Here is a 16,434-nt window from a genome sequence, read left to right as displayed (position 1 = left end):
TTAAGGATGTCTTCTGTCCCACTATTACCAGATTCTTGAACTGGCCTCTTATATGATAAGATGGGCTCTTGACCTCACAATCTACCTCATTATAATTGTGCATTTCACTGCTGGCCTGCACTACACCCTCTCAGTAGCTTTTATGCTCCATTCTGCATTGTGATTGTTTTACCTCAGTGCACTGTGTAATGATTTGATCTGCATGAACAGTATGCAAGACAAGCTTTTCACTCTTTCTTGTTACATGTGACAATAATAAAACGATAACTATAGATGGGATGAATGAACTGTACAGATGACATGCAGAATAAAGCTTTTCATTGTACCTCAGTACGCATGACAATAATAAACTAATTACCATTTTAGTTGACCCAATTCTTTCAGGCAGCTTATATTCCAATAACACACACAAAATGCTGGAGGAACTCGGCAGGCCAGGCAGCGTCTATGGAAAAGAACAAGCAGTCGACGTTTTAGGCTGACATCTTTCATCAGAAGCTGCTCTGTAACTCCTACATTGTTTTGCCCATGCTCTTGTTCATTTTGTGACTAGATAACTTTGTTTACAGCTTATCCCAGTCTTACCCTATCAGGGTCTGCCCCACATCTCCACCCCTCCTACACCTTTTCTATGAAAACTTAGATAGGTTAGAACTTTATTCCTTCGAACATAGAGGATTGAGAAGAGAATTGATAGAGGTATACAAAATTATGCAGGGTATAGATAGGCTAAATGCATGCAGGCTTTTTCCACTCAGGTTGGGTGGGACTACAACCAGAGGTCATAAGTTAAAGGTGAAAAGTTTAAGGGAAACATGAGGGGAAACTTCTTCACTCAGAGGGTTGTGAGAGTGTGGTAAGAGCTGCCAGTACAAGTGGTGCATGCGAGCTCGATTTCAACGTTTAAGACAAGTTTGGGTTGATAAGTGGATAGCAGGGGTATGGAGTGCTGTGGTCCTGGTGCAGGTCATTAGGAATAGGCAGTTTAAATGTTTCAGAACAGACTAGATGGGCGAAAGAGCCTGTTTCTGTCCTGTACTTTTCTATGACTGACTTCTCGTTTTTGAGTTGCAGGGTAGAGATAGATTCTTTTTTTGGTGGATATTAAACTGACATGATTTTAATGGAAAAACAAAATACTAGTTTACATTCCTCAAGTGCTTTAACATGGAGTCAAAAGTTTAGATGTTTGGCTGCTTGGAAAGAAATACAGTGGGAGGAATTTCAGTAACAAAATTTAGTCAGAGCTCTGATCATTTGGTTTCAAACAGAAATGATTGGATAAATTAACTGTGTTGAAGACAAAAATAAAGGAGCTTTAAATAGGCATTTAAAGTTGTGTTTGGTGTTGTATTCTTTCTGGTCCTCCTGAGCATTGCTGGTGCTGGAAAGCATGGCAGCACTTGTGGGCTACCCCAGCACATACTTGGGTTGTGTTGGTTATTAATGCAAACAACACATTTAATGCATCTTTCAATGTACATGTGATATCTGAATCTGAAGTTACTTTACATGAAAATGCTGCATGACTAACAACTCAAGACGGAGAATAAATGCCACAGATGAAAGGGGTTTGCACGTTTTGGCTTTGTTATTGTCACTGATTGAATGGTAAACAGAATGAGGCTGGTGAGGGCAGATTAGATGGAGAAATTAACTTCCTGGTAGGGGACAAGGTAGCAGCTGTAATAAGGCTGAATAAGGTGAAAGGACAATGACAGAATCAAAATTAGTGATCAGAAAATGTCCTACTTTTGGAAATATCTTCAGTGCTTTCATGTTCATGATCATGTAAGAAATATGGAGAAATAATATGTAGGGTATGAGGAAATTTCTATATTTTGGGGAATTTCTGAGAGATTCTGAAATAACGAGCAACTTCCTTGTGTTTATTTAGGGCAGGTGTGAATGGTGTTTAAATAAAGTCCTGCTGAAGGGTCTCAGCCCAAAATATCAACTGTAGTCTTTTTCCATAGATACTGCCTGGCCTGCTGTGTTCCTCCAGCAGTTTGTGTGTGTTGCTGAGATAAAGTTTTACTTGGTTTAAAATCCAGTGGTATGTTTGTGCCAGTGGTGTAATGGCACTGATTTAGCAACTGAATATGGGTGTGGTGATTAATGATCTTGCCGTCTACTACTGCCTCAGAGTGCAAAAGAGAGATTTGAGGCTTTGTAATGTTGAAAGGTCTGAGAATTTTTCAATTAAATCACAAGGACTTAAACTTTATTACTTTTTTCCAAAAAATACATATAATATTGGATTATTTTTCTCAATAAATAAATGATCAGGTATAATGTTTTTTGTGTTATTTATTTAATTGTGTTCTTGTTATCTAGCTTTAGGACTTGTGTGAAGATCTGATCACATTTTAGGTCATTTATGCAGAAACAGAGAAAACTGTACAGGGTTCACAAACTTTCTAGCACCACTGTAGTGGGCTTCACCATGGTTGATTTATTATCATTCTCAGCCCCATTTTCCTGCCTTCTCCTAGTAAAACTTTGACAACTTTAGTAATCAAGAACCTTTCAAGCTCCACTTCAAATATACCCAATGACTTGGTCTCCACTACTGTGTGTGGCCATGAAATCCACAGATTCACTACTCTCTGGCTAAAGAAATTCCTCATCATCTCTGTTCTAAATGAGCGTCCCTCTATTCTGAGGCTGTGCCCACTGGTCCTAAACTCCTCCTCTATAGGAAACATCCTCTCCAAATGTACTCAGTCCTGCCCCTTCTGTATTCAATAGGTTTCAATGAGATTTCTCTCCTCATTCTTCTAAACTCCATTGAGTACAGGTTCGTAGCCATCAAAAGCTCCTCCTACATTAAGTAACCATTTCACTTCTGAAATAATTCTTGTGAACCTCCTTTGGACCCTCTCCAAAGCCAGCCCCATCTCTTTTTAGATAAGGGGCCCATAACTGTTCTCAATACTCCAAGCGTGGTCTGACCAATGCCTTATAAAACCTCAGCATTACATCCTTGCTTTTGTATTCTAGTCCTTTCAAAATGAATGTTAGTATTGCATTTGCCTTCCTTACCTCAACCTGCAAGTTAACCTTTAGGGAATCCTGCACGAGGACTCCCAAGTCCCTTTGCAGCTCTGATTTTTAATTTTTTTTTCCCATTTAGAAAATGGCCTACACCTTTATTCCTCTTCCAAAATTGCATGACCATACACTTTCCCACACTATGGCTGATTTGCCACTTCTTTGCCCATTTTCCCAATATGTCTAATTCCTTTTGCAGACTCCCTGAGTCCTGAACACTCCCTGGCCCTCCACCTGTCTTTGTATTGTCTGCCAACATTGCCACAAAGCTAGCAGTTCAGTTATCGAAATCCTTGACCTATAACATGGAGAGAAGCAATCCCAACACCAACCCCTGCAAAACACCCCCAGTCACTGGCAGCCAACCCAGAAATGCCCCCTATAGTCCCATTCTTTGCCTTTTGCCAGTCAGCCAATCTTTTTAATTAATCAAATTATTGAGTTATTTATTTATAAACCAATCTTCTATCCATGCTAGTATCTTTCCTGTAATACCATGGGCTCTTGTTAAGCAGCCTCATATGTGGCACCTGGTCAAAAGACATCTGAAAATCCAAGTAAACAACATTCACTGACTTTCTTTTATCTATCCTGCCTGTTACTTCCTTAAATAATTCCAGCATATTTGTCAGGCAAGATTTACCCTTAAGGAAATACTTGGTCTATTTTATCATGTTTCTCCATGTACCCCAAAACCTCATACTTCATAATGGGCTCCAACACAATCCCAACCACTGAAGTCATTCTAACTGGCCTTTAACTTCCTTTCTTCTGCCTCCCTCCCTTCTTAAAGAGTAGAGTGACATTTGCAATTTTCTAGTCATCTGGAACTATTCCAGAATCTAGTAATTCTGGACAGATCATTACTAATGCACCACAGTCACTTCAGCTACCTCTTTCAGAACCCTGGGCTGCAGTCCATCTGTTCTAGGTGACTTGTCTATCTTCAGACCTTTCAGCTTCCCAAAACCTTCTTAGTAATAGCAACCACACTCACTTCTGGCCCCTAACACTCTCAATTCTAGAATACTGCTGATGTCTTCCACAGTGAAGTCTGATGCAAAATACTTATCAGTTCATCTGCCATGTCTTTGTTTCTCATTACTACCTCCCCAGCAACATTTTTTAGTGTTCCAATATCTACTCTTGACTCTGGTTCGTTCTTTATATATCTGAAAAATCTTTAGCTACCCTCTTTTGTAATATTGGCTAGCTTAACTTCATGTTTCATCTTTTCTCTCCTTATGGCTTTTTTGAGTTCCCTTCTGTTGTTTTTTAAAAGTGTTCCAATCTCCTAACTTCCCATTAAAGCTTTTTTTTTGGTTTAGCGCATTTACATTTAGCAAATGACGTCTCACCATCAATCTTCGAATCTGAATGTAAATTGTAGATTTAATTTAAATGAACGGAGGACTTCTGGTGGCTGTAATGGAGTAGTTTGCAGTAGCTACGTGCTCTGAAATTATTCGCTTACTTTGCTGTTTAAACCTATCTCGGTGAGAGCACCATGAGCAGAAAACACTCTAGAAAAGAGGTTACTTTAGAGACTTTGGCTGAAATGTCTCAACAAATGTCAGAGAGACTCGAAAAACTGGATGACTTGGAATCCAAGTTTGACTTGTTACAGAATTCCTTCGACCTGGTTAAATCTGAACTGAAAACGCTTAATCGGAAACTTGGAAGTATACAGCAGACTGTGAATGACCATGAAATTCATATTAAGCTACACGAAGAATCTCTGCCGGTGTTGCAGAGGGATATCGAAGGTTTCAAGAAAATTTCTAAGGAACAACTTAAAAAATACGACGCGTTACTGAAGAAACTGACAGATTTGGAGACCAGGAACCGAAGGTGCAATATCAGAATTCTTGGGCTTCCTGAAAAACTGGAGGGTAATCAACCTATCGATTTTTGTGCTCAAATGCTGAAAGATTTATTACCTGATATATTATCGGAACTACCAAAATTTGAGCGCGTTCACCGAGTTACACCGCCTAATTGGGATCCTGCCAAACCTCGCTCTATTATCATTCGCTTTTATGACTATCAGATTAAAGAACAGATCCTTCGTGAATCAAGGAAGAAACGCATATTACAATTTCGTGATCAACAGTTTCGGATCGTTCATGATTATCCACCGGAAGTTTTAAGAGCTAGACAGGCTTTTAAAGAGGTCATGTCTGACCTTTTTAAGCTTGGCTGTCGCCTTTCTCTCAGAGATCCATGTAAACTCAAGGTTACTACTTCTGATAATAAGGTTTCTTGGTTTACGAAGCCTGAAGAAGATAAGAAATTTTTACATAGCCTCCATGCTTAAATTTAACCTTGAGTTGCTTTATGCTAAATGTTTTAATTTCAGGTGTCCAATCAAGTAATTGGCGCTTTGTTGATAACAAGGTTTCTTGGCTTTATGAAGATTTAATCATTTGTTTGATTAAGTAACTGGCGCCTTGATATCTTGCAAACTATGCAAAATATGCAGGCAGACTGCATCCATTTTCTCTTTTGTTGTTTTCCGCCTTTATATGGGTCCTCTAATGTTATTTTCTTGCAGCTCTTTTTAAACAAAACGTTATATTCTCTCAGTGTTATTTTTATTTTTACCTTCCTTTTAGTAATTTGACTGAAAGTAATTATGTAGGGTATACATGTAGTAATTACTGAGGAATGAAACTATAGGGTGTTTTGCTTTACTTTAAATTCATTCAGATTTTTCCTATCTTTTGATTATTTATACTGTTTTTCAATAGTATACAATATTCTATTGCTGGTTTTTGGTTTTTTCATTATTTTACATTTTGTCATTTTGTTTTTTTTCTCCCTTTAATGCCTTAAATTAGTCATGTAGGAAGTTATCTGAACCGCTTCCCTTTCTAATTATTTTCTATTTGTTTCTTTACTCCTTTTCTTTGCACCCATAAGTATATGTTGTTTTTACTTATTGATTTTCCTTATTTATCTTTCCTTTTTACTGAGATTAATACTTATATTTCCCATGTTTTTTTCTTGTAAATAGCGAACTTATTTACTTTGATATTTTGTTTTTGTATACATATATTTACAATCGTTTATTCAGCTCAGCTACACATATATATTTTTTGGAGCCACCGGAGTTTTGGGTTGGGATCGTTAGAATTAGCCTTCAGCCTCCGTTGGCTGATTTTTCTCTTTGGGGGGGGGGGGAGTGGGGAAATGGGTTCTTCCAGAAAGCTGATTGGAGGTTTTTACTGTTTTATTTATTCGCTATCTACATGTCTGTGATTACTTTTTATACATTACTAAAGGATACTTGATGGATTCTTTTATTAATATACTCAGTTTTAATGTGAAAGGTCTAAATAACCCTGTTAAACAAAATAAGATTTTCTCTTGTATCCGGAAACTTAAAACTCGTATAATCTTTCTCCAAGAAACCTATATTCGTAAAGATGATATTTCACACTTTTTCAAAGGATGGAAGGGTATACATTTTCACTCACCCTCTCAATCTAGATCGAGAGGCGTCTCTATCCAGTTTGATCAGAATGTATCCTTTATTCAACATAATGTAATTTCTGATATAAATGGGCACTTTGTTATTGTTTTGGGTAGTCTTGAGAATAAACTAATGGTATTTGTGAATGTATATGCTCCAAATACAGATGACTCCTTGTTCTTTGAATGTCTTTTCTCTTTTCTGCCTGATTTGAATCGGTATTCCTTAGTGATGGGTGGAGATTTTAATTTTTGGCTTGACCCTATATTAGATCGCTCTTCAAGTAAAACCCCTGTCACTAATAAATCAGTCCTACTTTTAAAATCTTTTCTATTTCAATGTGGTATTCTCGATGTGTGGCGTTTTTTACACCCCCAAGAAAAGCAATATTCATATTTCTCTCAGGTTCATCATATGTACTTTCAGATTGACTACTTTTTTATAGATAGAAACTTGCTTCCACTGGTTCAATCCTGTGATTATAAGGAGATTGCTTTGTCTGATCATGCACCTGTGCTTCTGGCTTTAAGATTACCTGTTTACTCTGTACCAAATAGAAGTTGGTGTTTTAAATTATCATTGTTATCTGATAAAAAAATTTCTAAAGTTTTTGGAAAACCATATTACTTTTTTCTTTAAAGAAAATTTTACAGGAGATACTGCTGGTACTATAGTCTGGGATACTTTTAAAGCATATATTCGTGGAGAAGTTATCTCATACTCTACCTATATAAAGAATAAAGCTGATAAAGAAAGGTCTGACCTAGCAGCGATATTAAAAGATCTTGATCAAAAGTATGCCCGATCTCCAGATCCAACTATATATATTTAGATTTAGATTTAACATTTTATATTTGGAATAATAAGCAAGTTCGTTTAAGAAAAGTTTACCTACAAAGAAATAAAGAGATGGGTGGATTAGCCCTACCCAATTTTAGGTTTTACTATTGGGCTGCCAATATAAGGAATATTACTTTCTGGTCTTATTATATTTATCGTAAAGATTGCCCATCATGGGTCTCCTTAAGAAGTTCATTCTGTAAAAAATTCCTCTATTGTCTCTTTTCTTGGATCATATTCTTCTTTTTCAGCAAATAAAATAACAGATAACATATTTGTTAAGCAAACTTTAAGGATTTGGTCTCAATTTAGGAAATTTTTTGGTTTAGCGAATTTTTCATTATCATCTCCCATTCTCCTTAATTATTTTTTATCCCTTTCATGACTGACAAAGTCTTTAAGGATTGGGATGAACTAGGTATTAAGTGTTTTTGGGACCTGTTTATCTCAGGATCTCTTGCTTCATTTGACCAATTGTCAACTAAATTCGCACTCCCAAAAACACATTTTTACAGATACCTTCAAATTAGAGATTTCTTACATTTCCAATTAACTACTTTTCCTATAGGTCCTGATAAAAATTTACTGGACGATCTTTTAAATTTAAAACCTTTTGTTAATGGTTCTATTACCAGTATCTATAACTTGTTGATTGAATCTAGACAAGACTTTTTAGATAAAATAAAAAAAGCTTGGGAGGATGACCTAAATTGTCAGATTTCTGATGATAGATGGAATAAAATTCTTAAACGGGTTAATAAGCATCTTTCTGTGCTCGTCATTCTCTTCTACAATTTAAAGTGGTTCATAGAGCTTACATTTCTAAACAGAAGCTGTCCAGTTTTTATCCGAATGTTTCTCCACTTTGTAATAAATGCAACTCTGCTGATGCCTCTTTAATTCATATGTTTTGGTTTTGCCCTAAAATTGAAAAGTTTTGGCGGGAAGTATTCCATACCTTTTCACAACTTTTTAGGGTCCCATTTGACCCAAATCCCCTTACTGCCTTGTTTGGTATTATTGCAGATGAAGATATAACTTTAAATACTTGTAACCTACAGGTTTTAGTTTTTACCTCTCTTTTAGCAAGGAGAGCAATCTTGCTTAAATGGAAGGAGTTTACCCCTCCTACACATCTTCAATGGCTATGTGATATTATGTCTTATTTAAATTGAGAAAAGATCCGCTGCTCAGTCTTAAATTCGAAACAATCTTTTTATGATATCTGGGGACCTTTCCTAAATTACTTTTCCAATTTATAAAGTTTAACAGTGCACACACTTTTATGTATATTTTTATCTTCTCTGCTTAAGTGAATATTTTTTCTTTTCTAATTTATCCATTATCTTCCATCAGCTTTTTTCTTTGGTAGTTGGTAGGGGGTTGACTTTTTTAATATAAAAAATTTATTTTATGATGTATGACCTATCTTTAAATTTTTGATCACAGAGTGGTATACCTTTATGTGTTATGCTATAACATTTTGATCAATTTTATCACAATATATGAATGTACACAAGTTATGTTGAGATGTATCTATGTGTTGCACTCTGTACATCTTGTTTTTTCTTCTGAATAAAAATATTGTAAAAAGAAAGAAAGAAAATGAACAATAAGATTCTAAAAGCTGTGAATCAGAGACCAGACAATGCTGTTTAAAATTCATTTAAATGTCCGTGGTGTGGGTGCGAATCCGGAAATGTGATGTTTGTGTGTAGTTTCACAGAAAGCATTGTGGAGTCATTGTAAATATGAAAATGTCCTTTGATGTTTAGCACGCAAAATATCGAGCTCCACATTGGGCCAATGAGACCTTTCGACTGAAGGCATCTCCATTTGATGCCTACTCTACCTCGTTTTGTCGAATAAAGAAGCTGCTTCATAGCTAGCAGTACTTTCTTCCAGTGACTTCACTCGTGCAACAGAACTTCCCACTTTTTTTAAACCTAGTACACCTTCAATTATCTCTCAATCAGCATTGAAATAGAGTATCCAAAATATGTTTTAATACTTCATTCCAGCTATTCTTCGTCGACAGTATCTAAAATGACTTAAGTAATGTTGACTCTGTTCTGTTTTGTGCTACAAACAACCCACAATCCCATTTTCCTATCTACTACTTTATGTGCTCTTTACCAAAAAAAACAATAATCAAACAATGCATTCCACTGTTGGATGCAGAAAGAAAAATATATACCGTATGCACATTTACCAGACTTGCAGTTGAAAGAATTCCTGAAATTTTGTATTCTATCAATTATTTTTTAAAACAGCCAATTTGAAATGGCTGGGTTGATCAGACCCAAACTATTCGAGTGTCCAGGAGATGTGGTAATAAACTTCCAAGTACAACAAAGTAACTTGAGCCTAAGTTATTATCACAAAATAGAAAGCACACATAAACCACATAAAATTCGACACAGCAGGTCATTAAAAATGTCCACAAAGATTTCAGGGCACATTATTCTTGGTCACCACTTGATCGTTGCTGTTTCAGGTAACTCTGAATACTGACTCACTCATGGTGCCCTAGATCCCAAGCACTGATCACACTTTCTGGCCCCAGTTGAAGCTAACAAAACCAAGAAAAGGACTCCAATAAATATGAGTTTCACAAACTTAGAGAGACAAAGAGACAGGGAAACTCTCTGGTTTTATCTCATGCCATTAACTCAGCCTTGTTTTTCTCACACAAACAAAATATGTTCATTAACACAGTGTTCAACATATCCTCATAAATCAATTATTATTATCAGACACTTTAATGGTCATCCTTCATTAGTTCACCATTCCTCAGACTCATAAGAAAATTGATATTATATATACGGTAAGCAATACGCCTGAATCCAAGAAAGAATCTATCAAAGCAGCTTAACAGACTTTATGAAATAATACATCAATTTAGCTCTCAAAGTGACCATCAGACACTTAGTCATTAACAGACATTCTCATGTTATGGTGCCTAAGACTGAAAGAATCAAGCTGCCATCAGCAAACATTCTACAGACCTTAACAGTGCTCACTCTGTATAGACACTTAACAAACATTACCCACTAATAGACATACAGACCCTAAATGCTAGGGTTCAGAAAGAATTCAGTTGTCATTTGAACTGTTCAGACATTCATCCAATATTTTACAAAATTTAAAATGACACCATTTTATTATTGTTGCTGATTGATAAAATGATAAAACATGTACCTTTTTAAAATTTAAAATGCTTAACTAGAGTAGCAGAATACTATGTGTGTGCCTTAATATGATTTAACAATATATACATGTTATATATTTTGTAACATAGCAACATTGTTGTTGTTAAATGGCTTCCGTGTAGCTCAGTGAACACAGAATATTGCCAGGGAGGAACCCAGACACCCATGTGGAAGACTTGTACAGATGAGATTTCATACACCATTGAGCTGTTGGAGTCTGTTACGAACCCCGTAACTGGGTGTCTTACCAGCAAAGATAGGAGTATCCGTTGAAGTCTGATGATACTATTTTTAACTATTTATTAGTAAAAATACACAAAAACAATATCAATGCAAATATACAGATAATATACGTCATCAATACTAAACCTAAAAGTGCGGGTATAATAATGATCAATAAGAAATAAGCTCTATCGTTGTCTAGGGGATAATGAATTGTCCGATGGAAATATAAAGTTCAGTTCAGTTCATACAGGCTGCAGTAGTTGTTGTTCACGGTGTTGCAATTGTTGGAGAGAGAGAGAGAGAATAACTTGCCGACTTTCCTTTTACGATCTTGATCCGTCTCCGTCCTTTAGCTAGACCGTTCCGTGGAGGACTCGTCACCTAGGCAAGGGTGGACACACACACAAGCCCCCACCGGTCTCGTAGTATCTCTCCTGGTGCATCTGAGGGGTGTTCCCCAGACCCTACTTTTATCCCCACTCATGGGGTCTCAGGTGTCAATCAGGTTGGGATGATGCAATCCCTCAACCAGCCCACTCTGGTTGCCCCCTGAGGGGTTTCAATGAATAGAACAGTACTCAATACACAATTCCTTCTTCAAGAGACAATAGCAGTAATCTTTCTCTTTGTCGATAGGAGACATTCCACCTTTGTGTATCCCTGCATTGTCTCTCTCTCATTTCCTGGGTATCAGACCCGAAATAATACCAATTTTGCGATTCTCAAAAGGGGGGGGGGTGACTTTGCACCCTTCTGCCCATCAGAGTTGCTTGTCATTCGTAACAAGTCCTTAATGGTAGGAGTGTGACTGTGTCTCAAGTATAGCATTTTGTTTACAAGATGGGTGGAAAGTCTGGTTGGGAGAAATTAGATACTCTATATTATAAATAGATAGTAAAGTTATAATTTACTCTATATATTGATTATGTTACTAGAGTAAAGTAATACTGGAAGAAATATTATAAGCTGGTTGCTGTGAATAACCAGTCCTGAAATGTTAATTCAATTATACTGACTTGGTAAATGTTTTTTTTAAATTTTGCAGTACCAGAGAAGAAACCTAAATGGGTAGGCCTCGGGTTATGTTACGCACTGTTCTCCTGTGTATTCTTTTCGGTCCTTGCTCTCCTGGTGAAGAAAATTGAAGGAGTCCATGCACTGGAAATCAGTGGGTTTCGATGTTTATTTCAGTGGCTATTTACATTCCCAATTATTATCTATAACGAGTAAGTATGAAATGTGCAGCTTGTAGCTGGCTATGTATTGCATGCATTATGATTGAACTTGCCGCAGCATGAGGGGGCAGAATCCACTCACCTGGAGATAAGAGATTCCTTTGAATTTCTCGGTGTATTTTATAGGCCATCAAGTGATAGGGCAGGTCAAAGATTAACTTTGTAGGAAAATCAGAGATGCAGTAGTGGAGTGAAACTGCAGCAGTTCAGTTTGAGAGTGTTTCTTAAGAAAGTAAATACAGGGTCACTGCTTTACAAATAAAGGGACAAAGCATCAAAACTAGGAGATCGTAGAGTACTGGATCCAATTCTGAAATCTCATTTTCAGGGGGATATATGAATCTACGAGGGGGTGCAGAGTAGATTTTGGTAGGATGTTTCTTGGCATTAAGGGCTTCAGTTATATCGATTAAAAAGGAGATGAAGCTATTTTTTGAGGTTGTGGGAAGAAACCTGAGCACTCAGAAGAAGCTCTGTGTTGAGTATACCAATGTCAGGACTGAACCAGGCCACTGGAGCAGTGAGGCAGCAGCTCCATAAGTTACACCACCACGTGATCCACAGCTCATCATGAATTCATTCCAATAGTTGGCAAGAGTGAGGAATTGATCAAAGTATGCATATGTTACCATATATTACCTTGAGATTCACTTGCTTGCAGCATTTACAGGAAGATAAAAAATGCAATATAATTTATGAAAGACAAATTATGCCAATAAAAAAATCTGAGAATGTGAGTTGTATTAAATCTTTGAAAGTGAGTCCAAGTGGAGTTGTGGTGAGTGAAGTTAGCCTGATGGCTGTAGAGTAATAACTGCTGTACCTGCTGCTTGATGGTAGTAGTGAGAATAGGGCATGGCCTGGGTGGTGTGGGTCTTTGATGATAGATGTTGCTTTCTTGTGGCAGCGGTCCATGCAAATGCGCTCAATGGTGGGGAGTGGCTTTGCCTGTGATGAGCTGCACTTTATTCACCACTTTCAGTAGAGGTTTCAATACCAGGCTGTGGTGCAACCAACTGGGATACTCTCAACTGTGCATCTCGGGCATGGAGATGAGGAGTTTCTTTAGCCAGAATGTAGTGGATCTGTGGAATTCATTGCCACAGGTAGCTGTGGAGGCCAAGTCATTGGGTATATTTAAGGTGGAAGTTGATAGATTCTTGATTGGTCAGGGCATGAAGGGATAAGAAGAGAAGGCAGGAGATTGGAGCCTGAGAGGGAAAATGGATCAACCATGATGAAATGTCAGAGCAGACTCGATGGGCCGAATGGCCTAGTTCTGCTCTATATTGTATAATTTTATGGTATTTGCTCACAATGAAAGTTTAAATTCTTTTTGTTAGGATTTCAGAAGAATTTTCTGGGTTGAACAGAAATATTTTCTGCTTCTGGGGCTGTCTTAAACCAGAGGAAGTAATCTTAAAATCACAACCCTCCCGTTAAGTGGAGAATTTTAAGAAAAACAATTACTCAGCAGAGTGGAAGAAGTGCTGCAATTATATTTGCAAAATAATTGGAGTCAGTAAATCAGTTGATACTTTTATTGGGTTAGGGAAAAAAAATGATGTGTCACCAAATTCTCTGAATGGAGTTGGGATAATGATCAACCACAGAAAGGCAGTAAATGCCTGATAAGCTTATTTCTGTTTCATTTGCCTTTACTTCTGTTTACTAAATGAGTTTTGTCCCAAGGAAATGGGAGAAATATGTTGACAAGTGCATCTCAATATTCAAATGAGACATGCAAACTAAGATCATATTGAATAATCCTGAAACATATTAAGATGAGATATGAAAACCATTTGTCTGTATGCCAATCATTTGAATGGGATTGAAGTATGAAAATGTTCAAATGTGCAGGTTTTGGGAATGAGGCTGGAGCTTGCTTTGGTCTTGCCATTTCCTTGGCAACCATGATGGGTTCGCATCTGCTGTGCATCTTGGGTATAATAGCTGTTGACTTGGATGGGTCCAACTCGAGTGATAACAAATGAACTGTCAGCCAACACTGTAGAAAGTGAAGGCATTAAAACTGAAAAATTAATTACATTTAATTGGGCCAGATTCTATTCTTTCCATAATTTAATATGAAGTTGAATAAAAACAAAGTTATGCAGAAATATTTCCTGTCTTTAGACTGAACAAAGGAAGTGAAATAAGGGTACAAAAACACATTTGAACTTGATTTGCTTGCTTCAAATTTCATGCCTTAAACATGCTCTAAAATGTGTCAAATTGTTTTACAGAGTGGATATTATGGGACCAAAAGGTCTGAGACTGTTGCTTTTCTTACGAGGACTCCTTGGTGCTACAGCCATGATGTTGCTCTTCTACGCCATTCAACAGATGCATTTGGCTGATGCCACTGTCATAATGCTCAGTAACCCCGTCTTTGTCTCCATATTTGCTTGGATTTTTCTGAAGGAAAAATGCAATTTGTTGGATCCCATCTTCATCATTTTTACTTTAGTCGGAGTCGTTCTTATTGCTAGACCACAATTTCTGTTTGGCACTCAAAATGCGGGATTAGAAAGTGAGTACAAGAATCACATCAAGGGAACGGTGGCTGCTTTTGGAAGTGCACTCTGTGCGGCAATGACTTTGATTGTGATCCGCAAGATGGGCAAATCGGTAAATTATTTCCTCTCCATTTGGTACTACTCAGCGATTGGATCGATCCTAAGCATGAGTGCGGTTTCGATAACTCAGGAATGGAGCTTGCCCTTCTGTGGGATGGATCGAGCATTTTTAATCCTGATTGGCCTACTGGGGATTGGAGGGCAAGTCTTTCTCACAAAAGCTCTACAGATAGAGAGGGCTGCCCCTGTGGCTCTTATAAAGACAACAGAAGTAGTCCTAGCCTTTATATTGCAATATTTATTCCTAAATCGCTCTCCTACCTGGTGGAGTCTGGGAGGAGCTATTTGTGTAACAAGTGGTACCAGTGGAGTTGCTCTTCAGAAATGGTACACTAGCACCAGAAAAGCAAAGAAAAATCAAAATTAACCAAAGCCCCATGATGGAGATCTCCTCAGGAACATAATGGCTAAAATTTGAATGTAGTTATTTGTTCATTGACTGACTTTCTGAACACTGACTAAATACTCAAAAAATCATAAACCACACTTTTGACAGGATAATCAGCAATTATTTAAATGTGTATTTGAATTGAAAATTTTGTAATAATTTGAACTTCTGTCATGTAAAATCAAGTTGCAATAATGCTGTGTGAGATTTTGCACTACATGCAGAGTTTGGATCCTGGAATCTGGCCGAGAACTCTGTTAAACCAGATATGGTTCACTTTTGATACTGTTGCCTTTGAGTCAGGAGGCCATGGGTTCAAGCCTCTCCCCAAAAACTTGCACACTGTCTGCACTAAGAGAGTGCCTTGTAAAAGAGGCGATAATCTAAGGCCCTGACTGCCCCTTCAGGAATATTTTAAAAAACACAAAAGATCTTCACGACACTCCAAAGACAAATCAATTAACTTCTTATTCTGTCTGGATCATTATTTATCTCAATTCCAAAAAAAACATGAATACCTTGTTTATTTAGTTTCTACATTGGAGACCTTGTGGTATTCTGCCACCAGCGACTACATTAAAAGTAACTTCATGGTTGTGAGGCACTTTAGAATATCCTGGAGTTATGAAAAGTATGTAATTTATGTACTGTTTCTTGCCTTGTATCCAAAAATAAGGGCTATTGAGTAATACTGATCACATACTTGCTGTGGGTGACAGCTTCATAATGCTTACTTTACACAAGTTTCTAAAACTGTATTTTAGCCTTTTCCATTAAGATGTTCAGTTTTATGCAATAATAATTAAGAGAATATTTATTAAAATATTTGATAAAAGATTTCATCTTCCTATTTTGACAGCTCAATTTAGCTTACTTGAAGATAAATTAAGGTTAATAGTTTTATGTAGAATATTTGTTGATATAATAAAGCTTTTTTGTTTCTGTTGAACAATCATCTAGCAACATGTTGATTTATCAAACTATTAACTGATGGTATTGCCCCAGAGATTTTCTATACCAAATCTGGAACGGCTGAGTATATACTGTAGTTGGTTTGATCTATATGGAATACAAAACACATCAGGCAATATGGTACACCAAATTGGAACTATAGGCTGCACATTAAAGGATTATTAAAACTGAAAAAAGAATAAAGTATTTTTTGACTATTTGTGCAATTAACTTTTTTGGAGCAGCTACTGAGATGCTCAAGTGGAGGATTAGCACTGCACCAAAGCCAAAGGTAGATTGTTGTTGTGTATTCCTATTTTTTTGAATAATTGTAGTTTGTATGGTACAAAGCAGAAGATTTTTGTGCAATAAGAAGGTTTCAAAGTACTAATAGGCTCTGGTATTGGGTCTTTTA

At 36.9% G+C, this 16,434-nt stretch overlaps 1 protein-coding gene across 1 annotated transcript in view; it reads left to right on the top strand.

Moving 5' to 3' along the window:
- Positions 1-16,016, top strand: part of slc35g1 (solute carrier family 35 member G1) — a 28,207-nt gene extending 12,191 nt beyond the window's left edge. Inside the window, exons 2-3 of the mRNA XM_073027456.1 lie at positions 11,852-12,032; positions 14,288-16,016. Coding sequence (XP_072883557.1) covers positions 11,852-12,032; positions 14,288-15,047 — 941 coding nt within the window. The 3' untranslated portion in view covers positions 15,048-16,016. The remainder of the gene's footprint in view (positions 1-11,851; positions 12,033-14,287) is intronic.
- The last annotated feature ends 418 nt before the right edge of the window (positions 16,017-16,434 follow it).

The sequence above is a fragment of the Hemitrygon akajei genome, chromosome 23 (assembly GCF_048418815.1).
Source record: "Hemitrygon akajei chromosome 23, sHemAka1.3, whole genome shotgun sequence".
NCBI classification, from domain to species: Eukaryota; Metazoa; Chordata; class Chondrichthyes; order Myliobatiformes; family Dasyatidae; genus Hemitrygon; species Hemitrygon akajei.
The sequence above is the reverse complement of the archived record's forward strand: the minus strand, read 5'-3'. Positions and strand labels throughout refer to the sequence as shown.